The 24,336-nt window shown below is 39.9% G+C and overlaps 1 protein-coding gene across 1 annotated transcript in view; it reads left to right on the top strand.

The window, feature by feature from the left end:
• Nucleotides 1-24,205, top strand: part of srrm4 (serine/arginine repetitive matrix 4) — a 60,589-nt gene extending 36,384 nt beyond the window's left edge. Inside the window, exons 2-13 of the mRNA XM_087789698.1 lie at nucleotides 6,106-6,231; nucleotides 13,095-13,178; nucleotides 13,247-13,327; nucleotides 13,469-13,495; nucleotides 14,543-14,593; nucleotides 15,480-15,557; nucleotides 15,865-16,009; nucleotides 19,040-19,323; nucleotides 20,411-20,569; nucleotides 20,645-20,746; nucleotides 20,812-20,955; nucleotides 21,064-24,205. Of these exons, the coding sequence (XP_087645824.1) occupies nucleotides 6,106-6,231; nucleotides 13,095-13,178; nucleotides 13,247-13,327; nucleotides 13,469-13,495; nucleotides 14,543-14,593; nucleotides 15,480-15,557; nucleotides 15,865-16,009; nucleotides 19,040-19,323; nucleotides 20,411-20,569; nucleotides 20,645-20,746; nucleotides 20,812-20,955; nucleotides 21,064-21,313 (1,531 nt within the window). The 3' untranslated portion in view covers nucleotides 21,314-24,205. The remainder of the gene's footprint in view (nucleotides 1-6,105; nucleotides 6,232-13,094; nucleotides 13,179-13,246; nucleotides 13,328-13,468; nucleotides 13,496-14,542; nucleotides 14,594-15,479; nucleotides 15,558-15,864; nucleotides 16,010-19,039; nucleotides 19,324-20,410; nucleotides 20,570-20,644; nucleotides 20,747-20,811; nucleotides 20,956-21,063) is intronic.
• The last annotated feature ends 131 nt before the right edge of the window (nucleotides 24,206-24,336 follow it).

Here is a 24,336-nt window from a genome sequence, read left to right as displayed (position 1 = left end):
GGCTCCTGGTTTGAGGATTTTTATTAAAAGTTTTTGTCTTTCTGTGTTTTGACGGCGCTACAGAGGAGGTGCTGGGGTTACCATATATAACCGCTAAACCTCCACTCTCTTCTTTTAGATGGTGTTTGAACATTAATCGTGCGCTTAAAAAAAAAATCCTCCCCACATGTTGAGCGGTCACCGACTTTCACTTTAATTGCCGCTCGTGCCCCGTAATAAATCCAGCGGAAGCTCCAGACTTCATCATCACCGCCGCCCTGTTTGTCTTTTAATTGCAGCCGTAGATCATCTCGTCCTCCCGACTAATTATCTCGGCCGTCACGCCTCCTGTAATAACCATAATCAATTGTTCCCCACTGCCGCGATAGTGATCGTAAAAAATCAACCTCGCGGGTCTTCTGTGATAATCCGAGGAGATTATTGAGGAATATGTTTTTTTGCGCTAAGAGGATGAAGTCCCGGCACGTTATCGGGTCAGGTGTTTACAAGAGCGTACCTCATTAATAAGCCTTAACCGAGGGTCCGCCGTGCATTAGCGACAGTCTGGATTCGCTTCGTTTGAATATCATCGGATTAAAATCACCCTTCTTGTTAGGGGCCGCTGAAGCGGAGCATCGCCCATCGATCAGATGTTGTTGTTGTTTTCCTCCGGCCGCTGCTTCAGGCGTCACGGAATTGATCCGCCGTCATTTGTTTGTCAGAGTTTGATATTCCCCGGCTCGGTCGGGCGCCGGCCTGTGGTGAGGACCGACCGCTGGGAAGACGTGCCATCGATTGGTTCTTGAGCATGAATTAACAAGGGTTTGGTTACTGGAGCGACCTCTTGGGTCCCCGGCGGCTGCGTAGGAGGGCCAAGTCGATGGTTCCTCGGCTTTATTCCATTATTACCGTTTTATAATCGTCCTCAACCATCGAAAAAAAGCAGACAATGAACAGAAACACTGATGATGTCAGAAAGATCCCCAGGTTACCATCTGGATCCACAATTATTTTTAAGTATGCTGCAATTACTGTTATAGATGCAGCCTGAGGTTGGTTAGTTAGTTTCCTCAAAGTATAACATGATTGAGACAAGCATCTTGGTATGTCCGAAAAGAGTGTTACGCTGGAGAAAATCAGATTGTTTTTCAAAATAAAATGCCTTATAGACTTTTATTAATAATGGGGATTATACTGTATTTTCTTTTTAAATGGGGCTCTTGTTTAGTCCGGGTGCCTTCCCAGTTTTTGTTACCTTTTTCCTTCAAGTCTTGACCTCAGAGCCAAAACCAACCTGAGGACCTGGGGGTCATGGAGGTCAATGTGTAGCTCAGGCCGTTGCACACCCTTGCTAGCCTATGGCTTTTCTCTCTTGAACATAAAGCCGTTACGGACTTTTGGTTCTTGAAGAGACCCTGTCCGCTCACTTGAGAACAAGTTCCATTATTTCCTTCGGTAGAAAGTGCTTTCACTTCCAAGCTTCTTAACCCTTGTGTTATCTCAGGGTCAAGGTGACCCGAAGTCCTGCAAACAAAAGTGTTTGAGGTATCCCTTGTGTTGTCTCTGGTTCAAGGTGAGCAACCTCCCTCGCTGCCATAAATACATATGTAATGGTGGAGGTTGTTCACCCAGAAACAACACAAGGGATACCACAAAGACATTTGTTATCGGGCCTCCGGGTCACCTTGACCCAGAGCTAACACAAGGGTTAAATGATATATACATCTATGCAGAGCAAACTTCTGATGCAAGGTTTCCAACAGTATTCATTAAATAAGTCACAATGAGTTGAAACAGCGACATATCAAGCAACTTGTGAATGTGAATCACTTTGCTGACTCAGAAGTGAGTCGGACTAAAAGGACCCTCGAGGCGAAGATCGCGAAGATTCCCGCGAAACATACGGAGACAAAAATTGCCTGCGTGTGTGGTTTTTGGGTTCAACAGAAGCGATCTCTGCGCAGAAGAAGCCCTCCAGCGTTCACGGTATCTTGTAAGATCTCATCGCGTCACTGTGGGTTTTTTTTGCTGAGGAATCACTTTCTGCTCTGTGGCTCTTCGGCTCTCTCTCCCGAATAAACAGGCGGATTGAACCGTCTCGTCCAAACACCTGCTTTCTCTGCAGCCGATCGTCCGCCGGTGTTGCTGACAATCACCTCGTCGTCCTCCTGCAGCGACGATCATTGAGGGAACATTAGGTGCAGGTGGCGAGACGGTTTACACACATGCGACAAAACAAACTCAAACTGCTTCTTCACTCGTCTCTTCCCTCCGTCTGGAACCGGGTTGGTTTCATCTGATCGGCATAATTTAGGGAGCCTGTCCCAGCTATCTGGGGCACAAGGCAGGTAATCCATTCTTTATTTTAGAGTTATAGGCAAAAATGTTTGTTCATTTTAATGTAGCGACTGGAGCTCAGTCAGACTGAGAAAACAAACGAGGAGACTGAAAAAACAAAGAGAGCTGTGATTAGTAAAACAAACACACACACTGGATAAAACGACAAAAAGTAGGCTCAGCACAAGGAGGACAAAAACACCCCAAAAACAAGAAAGAACTGTAATCCACGAGGAGAGAGTGGAGAACGTAGATACCAATGAGTGAGGATTATGATCTGGCGCCTGTTGCTGCAGGGGAGGTGGCGATTGCTTGACGAGCTGCAGCTGCTGCGATAGCAACAGGCGCTGATTAACTCAGGAAGCAGAAAAGACATACAAACAAGTTTAAAAATAAAATCATGAGACAAAGACATGACAATTTTTATGTTAACTGTCTTTTTGGAGGAAGATGACGACTAAGACCAGTCAATTACAGCAGATTAGCATCAACATACTTTTTGCCTATAACTCTAAAAATGAAGGGGGTTACTGCTAAAATTAAATCCCAACCCTTAGTCGACACAAGGGTGAGTAGAAAATGAGTGGAATTGGAATTTTGGGTGAGCTATCCTTCTAAAAGTGTTAGATACCAGGGAGTGAGGATTATGATCTAGCGCCTGTTGCTGCAGGGGAGGCAGCTTTAAACTCTGCTGCTGAGTTGGTGATTGTTTGACGAGCTGCAGCTGCTGTGAGAGCAACAGGCGCTGTGGAACTCAGGAAGCAGAAAAGACAAAGAAAACAAGTTTCAAATTAAAATCATGAGACAAAGACATGACAATTTGGACAAGTGTTAAGTGTCTTTTTGGAGGAAGATGAAGACTAAGACCAGTGAATTACAGTACATTAGCATCTACATACTTTTTGCCTATAACTCTAAAAAATGAAGGGGTTACTGCTAAAAATAAATCCCAACCCTTAGTCGACACAAGGGTGAGTAGAAAATAAAAAAGTGGAATTGGAATTTTGGGTGAGCTATCCTTCTAAAAGTGTTTGGGACATGCTGTTCCAAATTCAAGGCTGTTTAATCAAGAGCGTTCCACTTATCTTTGGCTGCTCCCTGAGGGAGTGAGAGAGATTTTACGGTCTCAAAAGGGAACCTTTCGTGTTCTGAGCGTTTCAAACTTTAAATCAGTCGGTGATAACGTACAAGTTAACGTTCTCCAACCGAGACTTCAGAGTAGATCTATAGTTCTCAGATTGATAATAATAAATGTCTGGTAACTCAGTAAGTGGCGAGTCGATCGAACGACCGAGACTACGACATCGGTGACGTTGAAAAAGTCATCAGATGAAAGGTACCACAAAAGAGTAGTAACAAAACTACGAGGCTTAGAGGTGACGGCAAACACCAGAAGAACAAAAAGTGAGGGTAAGCTGTAACGGGGCCATAAGAGATATACGTTCCGGCAACTGCTTGGAAGTAATTTGTTGGAAATGCTTAGTTTTAACGTGCAAAATATTACTCCTAATACTACTCATGCTAAACTTTGGGCCGACGTAGTATTTAAGTAGCAGTAAACGAAACTTCAACTTAACGATTACATACAGTACTGTCGGCGTAGGTTACTTATTCGTCCAAGTAATGGTTACCCCAAGAGTTCCAAGCATGGCAACTGGACTGAGTACATCTTCTATGTATCTTCAAACTAAAACATGATTTTATTATAGTCGCCAAGTCGTCCCTTTCCTACCGTTGACAGGTGAAGTGTACGACTTTAAAGTACATCACTGAGAAAGATACACACACAAGACACACAAGCGAGATTTCAGCTACAGCGTAAAGAAATAACCCAAATAATCCAGCGACCCCGTCTTCACCCTTTCAAGGCTACGTTATTAAAGCTGGAGCGCGCCGGAGAGGTGAGCGAGAGCAGAAGTGACGGCTGCTCTCTTGCTCATCGGCGATGGAGTCGAAGGCTCTAATCTCTGGCTCTGATTATCTTCTCATTACAATCAGACCAGAGACACTCGAAGAGAGCAGAATGTGTAATTACGCTGAAATCTCCCGTGACTAAAAACTGGAGGATAACAAGCCGGGCCCGAACTCTGAGCTCACTTCTAATCATCTGCTTTATTTAGTCATTCGTTCTGCTGGTGTTAAAAGGGTTGTTGAACGTTTGGTGGTTTTGTTGGGAAAAAAATATATTAATTTGGTTTATTTTTAACCTGACCTTTGTGACCATAGAGAATAAAAAAACTCTTTCACAGTAACTGAGGTTCAATCTCTATCCTCGCCTTCAGGTTTTTGACAAATATTGACATTTATATTTCTCTCTCTTCAAGATTGAAGCTCAGTCAAACACGAGAGACTCGAAGTAGAACCAAAAAGAGAAGCCGATGGCTCATATATTACATACATTTATCAGGATGCTTTTAAATAAAACCTGATTTAACAAAATGCCAAAAAATTTAAGAAACTATGACAGACAGCAAATACATATCAATAATAACAACATTAAAAACGGCAAACTTTTGTTCACTATTGTTACTTAAAAAGCAATGTTATGTACAATTTATGTCAGATTTTTATTGATGAATAATAAATTAAAATTCATTTTATGCATTTTACAGAACAAATTCGTCATTTTAGTTTTTTTCCTGTTTTCTTCTCAAATTCATTAAAGTAAGATTAATCTTCTGATATATCCATTTTGAGTGTGAATTTAAATCCAGCAGCAAAATGGCTCCTAACATGATTAAAGTTTCACAACATCTGTTGAACAGAAGTTCACATTCCATATACAACTAAGAGGCCATTAAACTTAATGCCCATGAAATCCTGTTTAATATTCTAATCTAATCTTTATTACATATAATATATACTATTATATTAAAAATAAAAGATGCATATCTAATAAAATAAACATATTCTGTATGTTTATGATCTTTTAAAATTACCTTTATATCAATATAAGCAGTTACAGTTTACCTCTATATATATATTGATTATGTAGACTTTATACACAAATAATTTCAACGTGTTATCTCAGGTATTGTGTGCTTTTTTATTATTGTTTATTGTTTTTAATATATACGTATATCATGTTATAATATGATATTGTGTTATTTCATAATTACTGTTTTTCTTTTTATTATTATTTGTATTTATTATTATTTGTGTTAGTATTTTTAACAGGTGTACTGTATGTCTTAAAATAATGTTTATTTATGTTTAATGTTTTTCTGTCAACTGCTACGACAACTAAAATTTCCTCAATGTGGGATAGATAAAGGTTTATCTTATCTTATTTTAAAAGGCTGCAAATGTACTTTTATTGTTTTTCTTCTCGGTCCAAGCCAACATAAATAAAGATCATATAAACAACATGTTTTTAATTCCACATTAAATATTTACTAATAAATAAATCATATAAAACACTGAGGAGACTCTTGGAAGCTCAGAGTTTCATTTCTTCAGCCAGAAGAGCCAGAATAAACGAGTGCTTCGCGAGACACATCTTGAGTTATAGAGAAAGACTGCAGCAGGTCTGACACCCAAAATGCAGTTTTGACATGATTCCAGCGCCGGTGATGAGCGAGTGTCTGGCTCGAGACTGAAAACTGCATTTCCCTGAAATGTCAGCTCCACTGAAGCATGTAAATAACCACGTTTCTATTGACACTGACGATGTGAATGGTAAACGGACGACCTTCCGGCGACAGAAACACGGCGGCGGCAAAAGCAACCGCACAATGATGGACGTCTAATATCCAGCTCCACTGATGTGTGTTCTTTCTTGTCTCGCAGGTCCAAGATAACAACCTGTCAATCCGTGGAGAGGAAGGAAGAGGATCCGAGGGCAGGCGGCACCGAATCGGGCGGCTTCGTCCGAGACAAGGCGCGTAAACGCCACAGGCACCGTCGGGTCAGGAGGTGAGCGGGCGACCACTTCAGTCGTCACTTCATATTTCCGATAATCCCGACAAACACCTGCACGCCTCCCACCTTCAGAGGCGGCGCACAGCGGGAAGCAGCTTGTGTAGACGTGTAGAACAGCACCTAAGCCGCATCCAGTCCACGATAAACACAAATTCTCTGGATGGACTTTTGCCTCCAGGCGTTTTTTTTATTTATTTTCTTGTCTTCTAATTCCACATCAAGCATGACGGGAACGAAGGCATGCAGGCGTCTGATAACGCTCGTCTGCCGCGGATGTGAAAGAGACGTGGATCGTGTTGAATTCTGATTGCCTTTGATGTGTTCTGGAGAGAATTGTCGCCTTTTGTGGGATGACAAGTGAAGCGGTTGTCGGAGAACTGGTCACTTACGAGTTTCGGAGGTTTAATGGTGAAATGAGCTTTAAGTAAGAAGGTAATATTTGTAGAGAACCTTTCTAGACCAGGGTCACAAAGCGCTTAAACAGTTGAAACAATACCCAATAAAATATATACTTAAAAGCTAAAGAAAACACAGAGAACAACACAGGATTTCCAGAAAATTAAGAAAAAGCCTACATGAATAAAAATGTATTGAGATGTTTGTAGAAGGAGTCAGTAGATCATCAAACACAGAGAGAGAGGAAGATCGTTCCAAAGCTTAGGAGCAACAGCCTCTGGTCTGGAAGCGTGTTCAGGAACCGCCAGTAGATTCTGATCCACAGACCTCAGAGCCTGAGCTGGGGTGTAAGTCTGGATCAGATCACTGATGGAAGGTCTTGACCATGAATAGATCTGAAAGTAAGAACCAGAATTTTAGGGTTTATCCTGACAGAAACTGGAAGCCAGTGAAGAGTTTTAAGGATCGGAGAAATGTGAGTTCTTCTACTAGAGCGGGTCAGAATTCTCGCTGCAGAGTTCTGAATCAGCTGCAGGCGAGATAACTCCTTCTTTTTAAGACATGAAAACAAACTTTTGCAATAGTATAAACGAGAAGACAAGTTTAGAGATTTTTCTCAGTTGAAGGAAACAGTTTCTGGTTAGTTTTCGACAGTGTTGAACTAGAGACATGTCTTATATTTTTATTAAAAAAAGGAAAACTGAAATATCACATGATCATAAGTATTCAGACCCTTTGCTGTGACACATATTTAACTCATGTGTTGTTAATTTCTTATGATCCTCCTTGAGATGGTTCTACTCCTTCATTGGATCCAGTTGTGTTAAATTGAACTGATAAAACTTGATCAGGGAACACACCTGTCTATATAAGATCTTACAGCAAATAAGAATCACGAGGTCAAAGGAACTTCACGAGAAGCTCAGAGACAGTTGTGGCACAGATCTGGCCAAGGTTACAGAAGAATGTCTGCAGCACTCAAGGTTACTCAGAGCACAGTGGCCTCCATAATCCTTAAATGGAAGAAGTTTGGGATGACTAGAACTCATCCTAGACCTGTCTGTCCAGCCAAACTGAGCAATCATGGGAGAAGATCCTTGGTGAGAGAGGTGAAGAAGAACCAAAGTTCCCGAAAGTCAACTATCACTGCAGACCTCCACCAATCTGGGCTTCATGGCAGAGTGGACCTGACGGAAGCCTCTCCTCAGTGTCAGATTGTCTGGTCTGATGAGACCAAGATTTAACAATTTGGCCTCAATTCTAAGATATATGTGTGGAGAAAACCAGGCACTGCTCATCACCTGCCCAGTACTCTCCAAACATTGAACATGGTGTTGGCAGCTTCATGCTATGAGGATGTTGTTCAGCTGCAGAGACAGGACGACTGGTTGCAATCGAAGGAAAGATGAATGCAAGTACAGAGATATCCTGGAAGAAAACCTGGTGCTTAGTACCTCAGACTGGGCCGAAGGTTCACCTTCCAACAAGACAATGACCCTAAGGACACACTAAAATAACAAAGGATTGGCTTCAGAACAACTCTGACCTAAACCCCATAGAGCATCAGAATCAGAAATCCTTTATTTGTCCCGCAAGGGGAAATTCGGTTTAAACAACAGCAAGAGCAATATACCACAAATAAAAACACCCAGAAATAAAAATAATAAAATAAAAAAAATCTAAATAGAATAGAATAGAAATCTGCACTATATTATATAACACAACATATTTAAAAAAATAACAAGAAGAGGTGCTGTTAAATATTTATCTGGCTGAGTTCTTGTTGTGGATGGCAGCAGGGAGGAAGGACCTGCGGTACCTTTCCCTCACACACCTGGGATGGAGCATCTCTGGAGAGACCTGAAAATGGCTGTCCATCAACGTTGCATAATTTCCAAAAAGACTTGTGGCTGTACTAGCTCAAAAATATGCTTCTACTCAATGCTGAGCAAAGGGTCTGAATACTTATGACCATTTGATATTTCAGTTTTTTCTTTTTTAATACATTTGCAAAAACAAACAATGTAGAAAACATTAGTTTTTTGCTGTCAAGATGTGGTGCTGAGTGTACATTAATGAGGAAAAAATGAACTTAAATTATTTTTGAAAGGCTGCAATGAAACAAAGCGTGGAAAATCGAAAGGGGTCTGATTACTTTCTGTACTCACTGTATCAGTGTCATCAGAATATTGACTGCTTGAATTGAAACTTTACCAAATGTTACTTTCTTGAAAAGTTGTTTTTAAGCATTTAATTAATTTCTTTCTGAATAATTGAATTCAATCATTTTTATGTTGAAATGTGGAATTTATTGTATTGTTAAATACATATTTTCAAAATGAACTTTTTAACACAGAGTTTGATCTTTGATTTCCAATAATTGAAAACTAAAATTGTAAAAAGAATGATGGCGGTGTAGTGCCACCGTGATAATTTCGACAAAATAATTGAGACTTGACTTGAACTCTTGACAAATTGATTCAGACTTTGACTCTTGACAACATAATTTCGACTTCCCTTTGACTCTTGACAAAATAATTGAGACTTGACTTACAAAAGAAAGACTTTGTGAGCATTTCTGAGTCGTCACAGTACAAAGAAAACCTATTTCAAAGAAGCACGAGACATGTCCACCGGGAGGAAAATTGTCACCTGCAACACCTGCAGTGTCGTTACATGCAGATTGTATTCAGCAGCGAGTGCAGCAAAGAGCTCCGGCGCTCCGGGAGACGACGGCCACTCGGCGCTCGCCTCAAATCCCACTCTATACTTTCGTTCAATCACCTATTCTCGAGGTACAATCGTCTGCTCTTATCTTTCGTCTCCTCCCCTTCATCTAAAGAAAGTTTGGCTGGTTAAAAAAAAAAGAGGGCGGAGGTGTTAATGAGAGACAAAGTGTTCTCATTACCAGGAGAGCGTCCTCCGGTCGGGTCGGCCTAATCAGTCCTAATGCATTCCAGCTCCTAATGCTCCCAAACTGCCGACCACACTAAGAAAAACAATTTATTTCGGCGAGACAGAGTTCTATATTCAATGGAACAAGCGTGCTCGGTCTCCGGAGCCCCGCGGCCGCATACATCACGGAGAGCGAAGCCGTTTGTCACTGTCGGGATTAGTCCCGATCACAGTCACCTGCGCCGACGGATTCTTAATTCCCGCTCTGTTCCTGAGCTCGGGCGCGTTAACGCCTTGACTTTCATTTATATTTTACTTTTGAATTCTGATGTGATGACATTTTCCTGATTTATATTCGGAGAAAAACGGGGTTTCTAAAGCTCGTCATATTCGATTCTAATTAAATTTTATTGGAAAGGGAATATGACTTGACCCGTAAAATGAGTTGAAACAATATTAATTAAGCCAAACTTCTTGAGTTGAAGTAACATTAAAGCGGCGTTCACTGCAGATCTATAACGATTTAATGTGCAAATCCGAGTTTTTGTTTTGGTTGTATTTTCACATTACTTGAGCGTGAACCAAACCACCAAATCCAGTCCTGAGCTTTGTCTTAAATCGCATACTTGCGTAATTAAACTTAGTACTTTTAGTGCATAAGTGCTTCTCAATTCTTCGAAATGTAGTGCACCATGCACACTAAATTGTCGTACTAAAACACGCACAAAACTGAGTATAGATCGATGGACACTATCTACCCTAAACGGCCGCCATCTTAGTGACGTTGACGTTGTAAACGGAAGTTACGTCATATACATATATACATAGTAAGTAAGTAAGTAATAATTATTTATATAGCGCTTTTCGAGACCAGGGTCACAAAGCGCTTAAACAATCAAAACAATACTCAAAAAAGTACATACTTTAAAGATCAAGATAATACATATATATATTCATATACTTACAGGTGTATTTTCAGCCCGCAGTAGTATACATGTCTTCAGTGTTAATACCGGCGTAAATATCTCGCGAATATTTAGTTTCTTATATTTCTTAAACCAAAAAAAACATGCTGCCAGCAGGTGTCGCTAGTGTTCCTACAGCTGGTTGAAATCATTATTAAATAGTAGTAGAAGAAGAAGCTGTCACGTCATTTCCGGTTAGTGCGTAGCAGCATTGTTTGATTTGAGACACTCTACCTGTCGAGAATTTGCGTACTAGTTAGTATGTACACTATCCTGATGCATAAAATAGTGCAATAAGAGAAGTATGCGATTTGAGACACAGCACTAAAGTCACCTGTAGGATCATTGATGACATCACGCCACAATGGAAGCGACCATGGCAACGAGAACCAGTGACGTAGGCCTAATAATAAAAGTAGTGACAACCAGTACATTTAGGATATCAGGAAAGAGGAAGAGTAGAAAATACAATCATATTGTAACTATGGCTATTTGAGCGGCAACACCCGTACAGAGGATTCCAAAGGGAGGCAATAAACAAAACAAACAACTTAAACCGACTTAAAATAGTCCAAAAAATTATAACAAAACAAATCCCAAGGGAAAGTTCAATGAAACAATAATACTAGTAGGACCTGCGCCATCTCTCCAAGGACAGGGTTCGGCAAATGTCGTCGTAGTCGTCAAAAGAAGGTTAATCCGATGCAGTACAACATTTACAAGTGACCAAATAAAATATTAGATTCAAGGCGACTTGTGCTGTTCACACTGACATATGGGTGAAAGAAATAGGATTCAATTTACCTGTAACTTGCGTATTAGCGTAGCCTAAGTAAAAACAATAGAAAGACTCTTTGGCTAAAATTTGCACCAGCTCAAGTGCCCGGATCAAACTCAACCAGTAGGTGTCCAGACCACAATCAGAATTAAAACTTGATTTTTGTTTTTTATGGACCGTGATTGAACCCAAGTGTCTTTTCAAACCAGAGTAAAAGGCTTTAATAAAGATTAAATCACACTAGGACTGGCTAATAAAATGGCTACGATAAATATGCCACGATAACCCTTTCTGAATACTTTAATGCAGGGGTTTTAGAATCTGACAGCTGTCAGTCATTGACATTTAACCCCCCTAACCCGTCCAAGAGAGATACAGTTGCTAAAAGACATTAGCCACATTGATGCTAACACCGTCACAGGCTGAATAATAGTCATAATGCTAACAGCTGTTGGTTTAAATCACCTTGAACCTGAGATGAAACACACATGTACTCATAGTATTTTAAGTTTTCTTCAATGAGATGAAAGTGTAACAAAGCTTCATGAACACATAAACCAGAAATTGTCTTCATCATCCTCCCGTGAAGCCAGCTGAGTAAAGAGGCTTCCAGTTATCACTGATTCACTGTTTCCAGCTGACCAAATTGGAAAATATTGAGCTGAAACGCTGCCAAAGTGCGAGCAAATGAGCAAAACAAGGACATTTGCAGTATCTGGCTCCAACACCTTGTGTGGACGGTTAAATGAATTAGGACCAATTAACACAACTTAACCTCTAAACACCCGAATGAATCTACGTTCGTATGAATGTTTGTCAGTTACTTCTGCACAGATGATGCTGATGATAATGTCGGAAAATTGGGAAAAAAGGCGGGTGATGTGCGTTAAAGCATTTATTTGAACGTCCATTTTTATTACGTCTGCCAAGGAGGTTTTGCTTTGTTATTGTTAGCTAAATATCTAAACAGTTTAAATCATTTTAATAGATTAACACCGTACAAGGAGCAGTTATGTACTTCATATATTGATACTGCTTTGAATAACCAGGAACAACAAATATTTTGAAGGATTTGTTAAATCTTTATGAAGAGATTGCTGGGACAAGGAGCAGAAACTTATAAATGGGGTGACACGGACATACTTTTAATGGGTTTCTAGGGTAAAATTCATGCGACAATTGTAGAATTGAACACGTAGCAACCAACCAATCAGAGGCCAGAGTTGTACGGGAGAGATAACACTCATGAAGAAGAAGAATAAAACCGAGCCACATATGAAGGTGTCCAAGTATTTTTGTTTTGTATCTTAAGTCCGGTCCTCACATGCGCCACCTGCTGTCCGATTTAACTCATTGCTCGGCGAGCCACAAGAACTAACTACCCAGGCCAAAGTGTGACACTTGAACCTTTTTTGCAGCAGATACCGGTTTAATTACACAATTTAAAATGGAAAAAAAACATCTTATTATGAAGATAAATAAATTTAGTTCTATTTTATTAGAAACATGTATCTCAATATGGCTGGAAACGATCAACAAAGCAGGGGTTTGCACTCTCTGAGTGCTTTTTTTGGCTTTTCTATTTGTATCTTACACCACAAAATAATCCTGAAGTCTCTCCTGTGATGAATTCTATTGATTCTGATAGTGTTGAACAGGAGGACTCGAACTGCAGATAGAAAATCAGAAGATAAAACACTTTTTTTTTATATACTTTAAAGGAAGCGATAAAAGTCGGGTCATGCTCACAATCCCTTTCCCATTTCCGACTCCATCTCAGGACCGAACACAGAAAGTCACCTTTGCTCCGTCTTTCCTTGCAGCCCTTCCCCGGACGAAGACCTGTCGCCGCGACCCAAGAGGAAGAAGAAGAAGCGGAAGGCCGAGCGGAAGAGGAAGAGGCGAAGGTCAGTGCCGGAGCTCAGGGTGACTCGAGGGTTTCTTACGTTGAAGTTTTCTCTCTCTCTCTCTGAAGGTCTCCGTCCAGGAGTCTGTCGCCTTTGAGGAAGAAGAAGAAGAAGAAGAAAAAGAGCACCAAGAAGAGCAGGCGGCACAGGTAACATTAAGTGTTAACGTTAATATTAAGATCAAGGTAGAAACTGGTTCCTGTGTCCACACATGTTTCAGAGTAAAAGACTGAGAAATCAATTAACATCAACAGTTTATAAATGATTCCTTCTCGTTTCTCTCTTTCTAGGTACACCTCAAAAAAGTCAAAGCACAGGTGAGCAACTTCATGAATATATTTAAGATTGATTTATGAAGATGATTCCTCATGTTGTTAAATGGAAGCTTTTTTAAAGTTGTTGTCAAAGTTTTTTAACTTTATTGTTCAGTCGAATTATATGCCAAAGGTTTTTTTTCATGATTGTAATTTGTTATTTTCGAACAAATGTGGCTCTTATTAGTTTATTAGAAAGCAATTTAGTTAATATTAGCACAAGAAGGTCATAGGTTTGATTTCCAGCTCGAAGACACTTGAGAAAGAACAAGTTTGATGAGAAACATGCAGAGAATAAGGAGTTTACTTATAAAAGAGAGTTAAGAATAGTTTTTGAAATGTTATTGTTCTATTTTCAATTGTATTTTCATTTAAAAATGTTTACTTAAATTGATTAATTTCTTACATATTTTTGCATTCAAAATAGTTTTATACAATTATTATATTATGCTACGATTACACACAATTATAATTTGATTATATTGTAATGTAATCAATATAACAAATAATATATGCCAGAATCAGCGTTGGACATATTATATTCATACAGATTTGTTTTGTGGTGGAAATGCAGAATAAAAGAATGAAATAAGAAAACACACAAAGCAATAAGCAATAGTAAAACAGAGCCAAGCATATAATATATCATGTCATAGTAATGTAATATAATTGCATAATAAATCATATAATCACAATACGCTTGTATTATAATATAATTATATTATAGTACGAATAAATACTTAAATCTAGCAAAAATAAACATTAAAGACAACCTAAGATCAGGTGTTTCTAAGAGTCATGTGTGATCAAGACAAACTAAAGCCTGATGAATAAAACTCTATTTCATAGCTCGCCTCCGCAGGGGAAGGTTAAACATTGACTTGAGTCGGCAGTAAAAAAAATCGTCTCTCAAGGAGGTTGTTAACTGGAATCACGGACGTCTTTGTTCCGCAACATGAATCAAGAGTTTCACCTTTTCTTGTATCAGCGTGAGACGCGGCGCGCGAACCAGCTGTCGACTCATCCTTTCACTGTCTTTCATCTCGGCAGCTCTTCAAGTCTCAAACACAAGAGGAAGGATGAGCGCCGGCGCAAGAAAAGGTCAGTGTCTCAGTGGTGATCATCTTGTAAACCCAGAGTCGCCCCCTGCAGGTCCATCTCATCTCAAAACCAGATACAAACACTTGAAGACAGAAAGGATTTTTTTTTTTTGGTTCGAAAACACTTGAGCCACGAGGAGACGGAGATAGAGGGAGTATGAGAAAGTAATTTCATGCTGTGATCTTGCTACGCCGCATGATTGCACTGTCTGGACTCGCAACTTCAACTGCTGCTCAATTTGGAATCCACGACTCGGATTTTCTTTTTTTTCCTGAGACCTTTTTACTTTGGATGTTGCTCTTCTACAAAATGAAAGGAATCGACCTCGATCGCTGTCTTGACTTACAAATGGGAGACCTTTGTTTTCGAGTCAGAAATTTTCCATCCAGATCGGATGAAAGCTCATGTTTCTAGGGGTCTTTTTCTCAAGTGAGGGAAGAAACGACAAGACAAGGTTTATGTTGTGAGCCACCGAAGGCAAATCTTCCTGCTGGAGTGAGTCCAGAAGCTCAGTCATCCAGGAGAGACTCGGAGTAGAACCAATTTCCCTCATTGTGAAATGGTAGCTCTAATTCTTTGGAGCTTCCAGTGGTTTCCTTCCATATTCCAAAAACATACAGATGAGTTTTTTTTATAATAAAACAAGTGGTTGTCTACCTATCCTGGGATAGGGTGGATATCTGTCCAGGGTGTCCCCCGCCTATGACCATTTGAAGCTGGAAAAGTACAGAAAATTGACTTAATACTTTTCTTGACACTAGTGTGATCATAAATCTGGACAATATTGTCAAATTGTCCTTGGAAAATAAAAGTTTAATTCCCAGTCCAGGATTGGTGAGTCTAACTTGATAAATGTTTAAACTCCACTTTGTTTTGCGTCCTCAAGCTCTCGGACTCACTCGCGACGGAAGCGACAGCATCGGAGGTCAGACTCGTCCTCCTGCCACTCATCGACCGAGGACAGGTAGGATCTGTTTGCTTCCCTGCACTGCAGTCTCTCCCACTTATCTTATCAGTGCGAGGAGTCAGAAGGCTCCCGGTCACGGCGCTGATGACTGATAAAGCAGAGGTGACTTCCTGATGTCAGAAGCCACAGGAAGTCAAACCATCTCCACGGATCAATACAGCCATAAGAAAAAAAGACACAAGACACACACAAATGTTGCTCCTTCATAACCACTGGATGTTGTGACGGATAATACAGATGATTATCCCCTTTTTCCTCGCTGCCGTGATGAATTGATTTGACTCTGATTATTATTTCTCCACAGACACTATCAGCAGAAGTCTGTGGTCCACCAGATCTTCGAGGGGGACGACTTCAGCTCGATCAGAGAAGACATGAAGTGGAGATCGGCAAATAAATCAGTGTGTAAAACGGCTCCCAAATTTCGCTCCACCCTCTCTTCGAGCACTGTAAGTATTCCTTTGTCTGCCCTTTTTTCCCAGTAGAAAAAAATTAAATCTGGATTAGTCCTCACCTCGCTTGGAATGGAAACTGAATCCAATGATGTTCACCTACTAAAATAGGTTGTTGTGGTTTTTGGGCCAACAGTGATGTAAATTGTGAGAGCACATTGAATAATAATATGTATGATTTGCATAATTATTTATCTAAGTATACCCTGATAATGTCCCCATTTAAAAGCACGAAGACATATCTGCGTATATTTACAATTATAGGGTAAACATAACTAAAACTTACTTCCACCGAACACCTTTTATAAAAGACATATCTTTCTTTTAAAGGGCTAACGTGGCAAACGTGTTATATTTCAAAGGGTTGCAGAAGGTTTCACCTTTTCTGAACCATGACTCCTCCATTCTGGAAAGAGATAGTACAAGATTTGTGGCAGTTCTTTTTTGACTGTGCAGCAGACTGCTTCAACTAAAAAAATAAAACGTATAAATACCTAGCAGAAATACAGGTGGCTTCATGGCAAACAGTAGTACAGGAAGCAATGTAACATTTAAAATTGCGCCCCCGGGTTACCTTGACCCTGAGATAACATGAGATTAAACGCCTTTTAGAAAATGTCAGGAATGGAGATGGTGACCTCCCCCTTCCATCGGGCCGTCTTGGTATGTGTTTCATATTCCAAAGGACAGCTGGTTCAGAATATGGTAGAATCAAGGGAAGGACAATTTGACCAGAATATACAACCATAGAGATAAAAGAGAATAAAGAGTAGAAATCATCATCAATACACACAACTATTGGTGAAAGACATCAGAGATATTGTCTATCCAAGAAAAAATTGAAATCAAAATGCAACTTCACGACCCTCACCCGAAGTTAAAGATCTTTTGGTGGCTTTTTATCAAAATGGCAAGATCTGTGATTGTGTGATGTCAATGGTGTTCTGCAGAAATTGCATCCACCTTTCCAAGAACAGCATACAGTTTCCCAAACCTTACAAACTGCCTATAGGTAAAGTCCTCCTTCATATACACTAGTTAAAATAGAGGCAGTAACTAAGGCAAGATAAACTCTAGTGCCTCATATTCCTTTAGGAAACAAGGGCCTGTCTGAGTAGATTCTGCAACATTTCCCGAACCTACAGGTACGGGATTCAGTAGAAGAAGTAATTCTCATGCCACATGGATTTCCAAACAAACTATAACACAACTAAGTTTTAATTGCTGAAAAAGAGACTTCAGGGCCTCCACATTTCAATATTCAGCACTTTGATTAAAAACTGCGAAAATGACTTCCTTCCACTTTGCTGTTATTTTGAAGCAACAGGGAGAAGATAAATAGTTGATTAGTTAATTATATTTGTTGCTTTGATAAAACTGCACTCTCGGCAGGAATTTAGGACACAAAGAACTTTCTGTTTCAGGTGTTAAATTGTGATTAAGATTAACCTTTGCAATCCAAGCCAAGACTGTCTCTCCTCCATAAACAATTACACACATGAAGTTACAAAAAGTTGCGGGGAAATATGCATGTTGCAGTTTTAATTACCGACCGAAGGGTTTTGACTATTAAAGCCGTACCGTCGACCATCAGCGAGGTAATGTGTTTAGTGTTTAGATGAATTGTCGCATGATGACTGCTTGATTTTTTTTGTATCCCCTGATAAAAGCCAGCTGTGAAGGGAAAGGTAGGTATCAAGTGAAAAAAAATGTTTGGTTTAAATATCATTTTGGATTGAACTGATTTAGGTCAATAAAACTAGATGATTGTTGTGTTTAGAATATATTTTTAAGGGGCCATAGATGTGATTTTGCGATCAAAAATATAATTTACCTTCTCGCTATGTGTGTACGTGGTAAAGACTAGGGGGAATAGGAATTGGTTTTCGTGCTGACGATGCATATAATGTACATTCTGGGGCCCGCAAGTCACTTAGATTGGGTCTCGTTTTTCGAATAGAATTCCCTTTTAGCCAAGTAAATCCTATGCTTTTGGATTGAACTACAAGGTGGTGACTTTTACCCAGTTCCCATCATTTTCTAAGGTTACAAAATTTATTTCAGTCTCCTGGATTTTAGGATATGACCCAATTACGCTCCCAAAAAACACTGACAACCTCCCTGGTTGACCAACCTTAGCTTCCTAGCACCCCATGTCCTCTTAAATAGTACAAATACCTGAAAGTCTCATCAGTGAAAAACTTCAACATAAGCAGACTTTTCTGATCTGTGGCCCCTTAAAAGCGATTTTCTTTTCTTGACATCGCTTCAGATCACGTAGAGAAAAACGTGAGACTCGATTGAGTTCAGTCCACTTACAGGCACTTTGCAAAATCTCATTCCAAAAAAAACAATGCACCATTAAGGAAAGAAAAAGGGACATGCCATTAAAATAAACTTTGGCTCTGGGTTTGAAGAGAGGGTTATTGTCTTTTTCCTTGCAATTCATAACTCTAATGATGCACTTATGTTGCCCGCTCTTCCCTTTTTCTTACACCTTACCTACTTAAGGAGGAGTTCTTGATTGGTAAGTCGATGCTATCCGCAAATTTAGGGATTTATTTGTAGGTTCGGTGCAGTCATTTAACTTTTACCCGGTGAAAGAGTTTGAGTCGTCTGTCTTACTCTGAGGGCTCACTTAGTTTGAGTGATGGAATCTCTCTTTGTCTGAATTTCTCTTTCATTTCTACACTCATCTTTGTGCTCAATGTTCCTCAATTGAGGCTTTTCAAGGAGGCCATTGTTTCACTTGGCACTTAGTGTATAGATCTTTCCACTTCTCTGTTTCTCTTCAGTAATTTTGCCGTAGCTCTTCTGTCACTGTTTTAGGTTCACTTTAGACGTTGAGTTTACTGGCATGCCTTAAATTTGCATGATGTCTTAATAAACTTTTCCTGTCTGAAAGTGTATTCCGGAAAGATTTCAAGGGGAATATTTCGTAACAGTAGAACTTCACGTCACACCTGGATGTAGCTGCTGTGTGTCGACGCTTGATTTGTGAAGTTTACCATCTTTGTCTTTTCGCAGGCTTTGCCATCGAGAGATAAACTTTCCCACGAAAACAGTTCTCGGCAGAACGTGGAGGGACACGATTACGACTCTGGGAACGACACTTGTTCCCCGCCGTCCAGCAAAGCCGGCGTTGCCTTGAATGTCTCCGACGGCAAAAGGGACGTCTGCCGGCGTCTGACCTCACCGGAGAAGCTCACGGACAATGTCTCAGACTCTGGAAACTCTGTGACCAGCTACGCCTCCTTGTGCAAAGGTTACGACAGTGTTTCCTCAACTTCCTGTGGTGGCACTGGAAAAAGGTACAAACATATTCGTATCTATTCCTTACCACTGATCCGACACCAATGCTTCATGGGTAATCTTTTAGAGGCACAGCCTGTTCCACCTGCAAATGTCAGTTAAGAAACAAAGATTTATTCTCTTTTAATGGCTCTAGGATATCTGGTGCTTTCTATGCTGATCCGGTTCCCACCGGATTTTTCGATGCAAATCTGAACATCAGGAGCATTCGGGGATAAAGTGTCTAACTCAGAGACACAATAACACAAACACATTCAGCCATATTTGTATCCTGGTGTTTCAGGAGCTGGTTATTCCTGTAAGATAGTCACACTCTGCATTTTAGCTCTGTTTGGGAAAGTTTCCTTTATTGCTCTGGTCAAAAGTATGGTTATGGTTATCCCTGGTATGGTTATCTAGTACAGGCACTAGATGAACCAATATTTGCCCCCCCCCCCCTTGAATCCATCACTTCCCCTTTCCCCCTATATTTTAAACCAGGGGTCGATAACGTGGTGACCGTGGGTAGCCCCCAGACACCCATAAAACTAAATCTAATTCTGATTGATTTTGTGTTTCCTTTCTTGTTGCCCCATTGGTAATTAATGTAGAATCAATAACGTGATTATTTAAGCAATATCATTCATAATGTTTAATCATATATATTAAGTACTTTCAGAAGTGTGTACGAAACTGATGGTAGCCCTTTGGGTCATATGATGGACTAGCTAGCAGTAGCTAAAAAAGGTGGTAACCCCGGTTTTAAACATAACCCTGGGCAATTAAAAAATCCCCCCTATCGTTGGACATGAACATACAGGGGTCCTCCCATGGGTAATTTTAGGTAGGGTTAGCCTCATCAGTTCTGTTCCTAGTTAGAGTTGAAGCTTCAAGAAAATATAAGGAAATCAAAGCATGAAAAGATAGCTAGTCTAGATAGCTAGCTAGGAATGCTTCTATATTCTTTGTCCCTGACCTGACCTCAAGACTGTGGCTAACTGGATGTATACGTGACTCACGACTCAATCAACCCATCAGTCAATCAACCCATATGTTTTTAAGTGACTGCTTCATCAGACACTTTAACTTGTGATTCTCTTTGTGTAGTGAGCAGTGCACAGTTGAAGTTGTGAGACCTTCGTCCAGCTGTCACTACGAAGGCTCTTCTAGAAGAAGTCTGGACTTAAGGTCAAGAAGAAGCAGATCGTCAAGGAGTTCGCGGTACTCCGGTTACGACTCTCGAAGTCCTTCTCTATCATCTTGCAGGTTTGTTTTTCTGGGATGGCGTCGACCACTCTCGCCCCCTTGTAATGGATGTATAATGATGGCTCTTTGTTACAGCACGTTCTCTCGCTCGCCGAGTCACTCGTCCGACTTGAGGCGTCGAGGCAGCGTGAGCAGTGTGAGCTCTAGAGGAAGCTACTCACGACACAGTACCGACCGGTAAAAACAACGTAAAAAGACATCAAGAAGTTTGATGGAACTCACACATGGTGATTCATTTTCAGACCCCGTGAGCGATCGCCAGGCTCAAGGGCGACAAACAGAAAACACAGAGTTCACAGAAAGAGACGAAGACACAGATCTCCTTCTCCAATCCAGAAAAGAAGAAGAGACTCCCCGAGTCACCTGGAAGCCCGTCGGATCACAAGGTCGCGCAGACTTTCCTTTCTGCACAGAAATGCTTACGAATGCTTAGAATTATGAAATAAACTTCTGATCAATTACCCACAAACTAAACTTAGATTCCTGCTCCACAGTGCCAGGAAGCGTCCTGTTCCCTACTTCCGACGAAGTCCTTCTTCGAGCAGCCGGTCCACCAGCGTGTCCTCCTGGAGCAGCCTCTTCACCCGCAGCCGCAGCCGCAGCCCGATCCACGACCTCAGCCGCAGCCGGAGCTACTCGACCTACGGGAGCTACAGTCGCAGTTCCTCTTGGAACTCTGTCTTCGGCGGTCGCAGTCGGAGTCGGAGTCCCCTCTGCAGACGCCACAAGAAAAGCAGACATTAGTTGTTGTTTTTTGTTTTTTTTAAAGGACTTGAGACGGAGGTCAGAGATGTCTTTAACCCATCCGCACACAGAGACTGACAGTGACTGATTTGTGTTTGTCGTGTCCGTCCTCCCGCGTCAACGGCTCCAGACTGTTCATCCACCTGGTTACTATGGAAACTGAACCATTTACTTGAATTGCTGCTAATTTATTGATGTAAATAGATCTTGTAAAATAATGGCAACGTTTTTCAAGGTGTATTTGGTGCAACCATGTGGTTTTTCTTTTCTTTGAGACCCATAGAAGTTCATCACTGGGATGTTTTTTTTCTTTTTGACAACATTTTCATGTGGTTTATTTATTCTTTACAGAGAATATGGAAGCTAGCAACTGCTAATTTATATATACATAATAATTGTGCTAATGGCTACCATTTAAGAAATGTTCATGATGTTTATGATTCATTGCTAGGCCTGAAGTTTCAAAAGCACTTGAGTTATTTCTGTGAAAAGTTTGTATTTCTCCGCTTTGCTTGTTTTCGCAAACCCGTCTATAAGTGGGTGTCTTTTTTTTTAGACTACAGACCTGTCCAGAGTGACTTACACCATTAGCTATGAGCTTTTGTTTGCTGGGGGTACAAACTGATAAGGAAAAAAAGAAAACAAAATGCTAAACATGGTAAAAAAAATAAATGGAATTGTGCAAATTTGACATGTAAACAAGATAAACCGTGATTTGTTCTTTGCGTACAAAGGTGTCCTTGAACGCAGCATACTTGTTCCTCTCTCAAAAATATACACAAGCATTCCAACTTCACTTTGTGTGTTTAAATCCAAAAGTAGAACTTTTTAACATGAAAATTTAAATATGCCGCAAATGACCTGTTTATGAATGTTTTAAATTTGTTAACCGCTGTCTTAGAGAAATTGCATTTAATTATTCCAAGAGACCAAAAGGGACTTTGAAAAAACAGAAATGTTTATTTGGATGTGCAGAAGCTTACCGCCATAAGTTACTACAAATTACTTACTTACTTACTTAATATAAAATGTAAATTCCTCCTGTTATAAAAGCATATTTCACATTTAAAGTCACACCAAAATTATTCAGTTAATTATTAGGTAGTTAATCCAATATTCATCGATTCAGTTAGTAAAGTCTAATAAAGCAGCTCAAAAATGTTCATCTATTGTTGAATGTAGCCATTAGCACAACATTGTTATTCAGCTAACAATGAATTGAACAATTCCATGGAAATGGATAAAAACAAGCAGAAGATCTCTAGATAAGAAGGTTTGATGTTAGCATAGCTCGCAGTGTAGCCGAACATCACTTGCGTCGCACAACAAAGCTTCTCATGGAATACAGATTCAAAGCCTTGCTCGTCGTTCCCCTCAAACGGCTCCAGGAGGCAGTCGTTTGGAAAAACTTCCACAAGGTGAAGAACAAATGTGTTCCTGCTGACAAATGAATCCGAGGGAGCAATTTGACATCCGACAAACCGCCTGTCAGCTCAAATGCCAAATGAATTTGTCCTCAGATCAAGTGGAAAAATGTCGGCCGAAACAAACGGATTGATGCGGCGCCGTGAGTAACGTCGTGGTGGAGGTCTTGACATTCATGTGTGTTAGCATGATGTCGCTCAGTCCAGACCCAAGATCTCAGATTAAAGGTCCAGATTGATGCTGTGTGCGTCTTTTGTGTTGTTTGGATCCATCTCCGTGATTAATCGAGGACGGGATGCTTTTCGGACTTTTTTTTTATAAATTCAGTATTTACTGGTCCAGTATTGACGCTTGCATTTGGAAACATTTAATTTTTGTATTTTTAATTTATTGAGTTTGATCTTCCTATGCAACTTTTTCTGTCATTTTATTTATTTTTCTGAAATTTGTGGATTTAGTTTGAAGTTAATATGTTCAAGGGAAGGAAAAGTTGTGTTTTTATGTCACTGTTGTAAAGGATTAAACCGTTTTTGGGTCATTTAAATAGAAAAATGTTAATCAAGGAAAAACTATTGACTTAAAATTTCAATGATACCAAAAAAAGAAGTTGATGAAAAAAAAGAAATATGACATATATAAGTTATTTTTAGAAGCATGTGTGGGGATCCTAATGAAACCAGATTAAATAAAATAAATAAAATAAAGTTTCTATGATGAAAATGACAAAAGTCATGATATATTTAGTGTTATTGCAAGAAAATTGTAAATGTATTCGAAAATATTATCTCGAACTATTGAATATTAAAAATCGTAAAATATTGATAAAATGTTGTATTTGTTGAAAATGATTAACCGATGGAGGATTTTAAATTATTAGAAAAAATCTCAAATGGTTAAATAAAAGTGAAGCATTGTATTGAAAGTTAAAATCCTGACCTAAAATATATCAAATTTTCGGTCAAATTTTCTTTCTAAGCTACATATTCATAAAGGTATTTAAAATACTAATATAAATATTCATATATTTTCCAAAAAATACTCTGAATATTGAATGCTGAATATTTGACGTTTCATATTCATTTTGTTTTCAATCACAAAGTCTATTTTTTCAGTAAATAAAATAAATCCACAGATGATTTTAAATAAAAATATTTGAGAGTGAAAGGTTTCTGTCCATCCACCAAGAATCTGGGGGAGTTTTTTCTGTTTGTCTCCGTCAGGATTCTGTCTGGTGTCACCGCTCTGGGCCTCCACTCTGGATGCAGCGAACACTCACACTTGAATTCTGCCAAATGTCAAGTAAATTGGGGGAATTACGGGGAAATGTGACAACGGAATGTTCCTGGAGTGTCGGAAGATGATGTCTCTTGTCACCGCGCGTTCCCAGCCAGCGGTCGCCATGGCGATCACCTTCAGCTTCTGATGTGACGCGATAAAGACGTGGTGTAAATAAGTGTAAAATATACAGAGTCGACGGATTTACCTTGAATGTGGTTTTTGCTATAAAACTGTTCAAACCATCGTCGAGGAAATGATGAGTCGACCTCTTGATGTCTTCATTTTGACCCGGTGTCCTCGTGTTTCTGATCCTGGTCATG

The sequence above is a fragment of the Callionymus lyra genome, chromosome 1 (assembly GCF_982586985.1).
Source record: "Callionymus lyra chromosome 1, fCalLyr1.hap1.1, whole genome shotgun sequence".
Classification (NCBI taxonomy): domain Eukaryota; kingdom Metazoa; phylum Chordata; class Actinopteri; order Syngnathiformes; family Callionymidae; genus Callionymus; species Callionymus lyra.
Note: the sequence above shows the minus strand (reverse complement) of the source record. Positions and strands in the feature narration are given on the sequence as shown.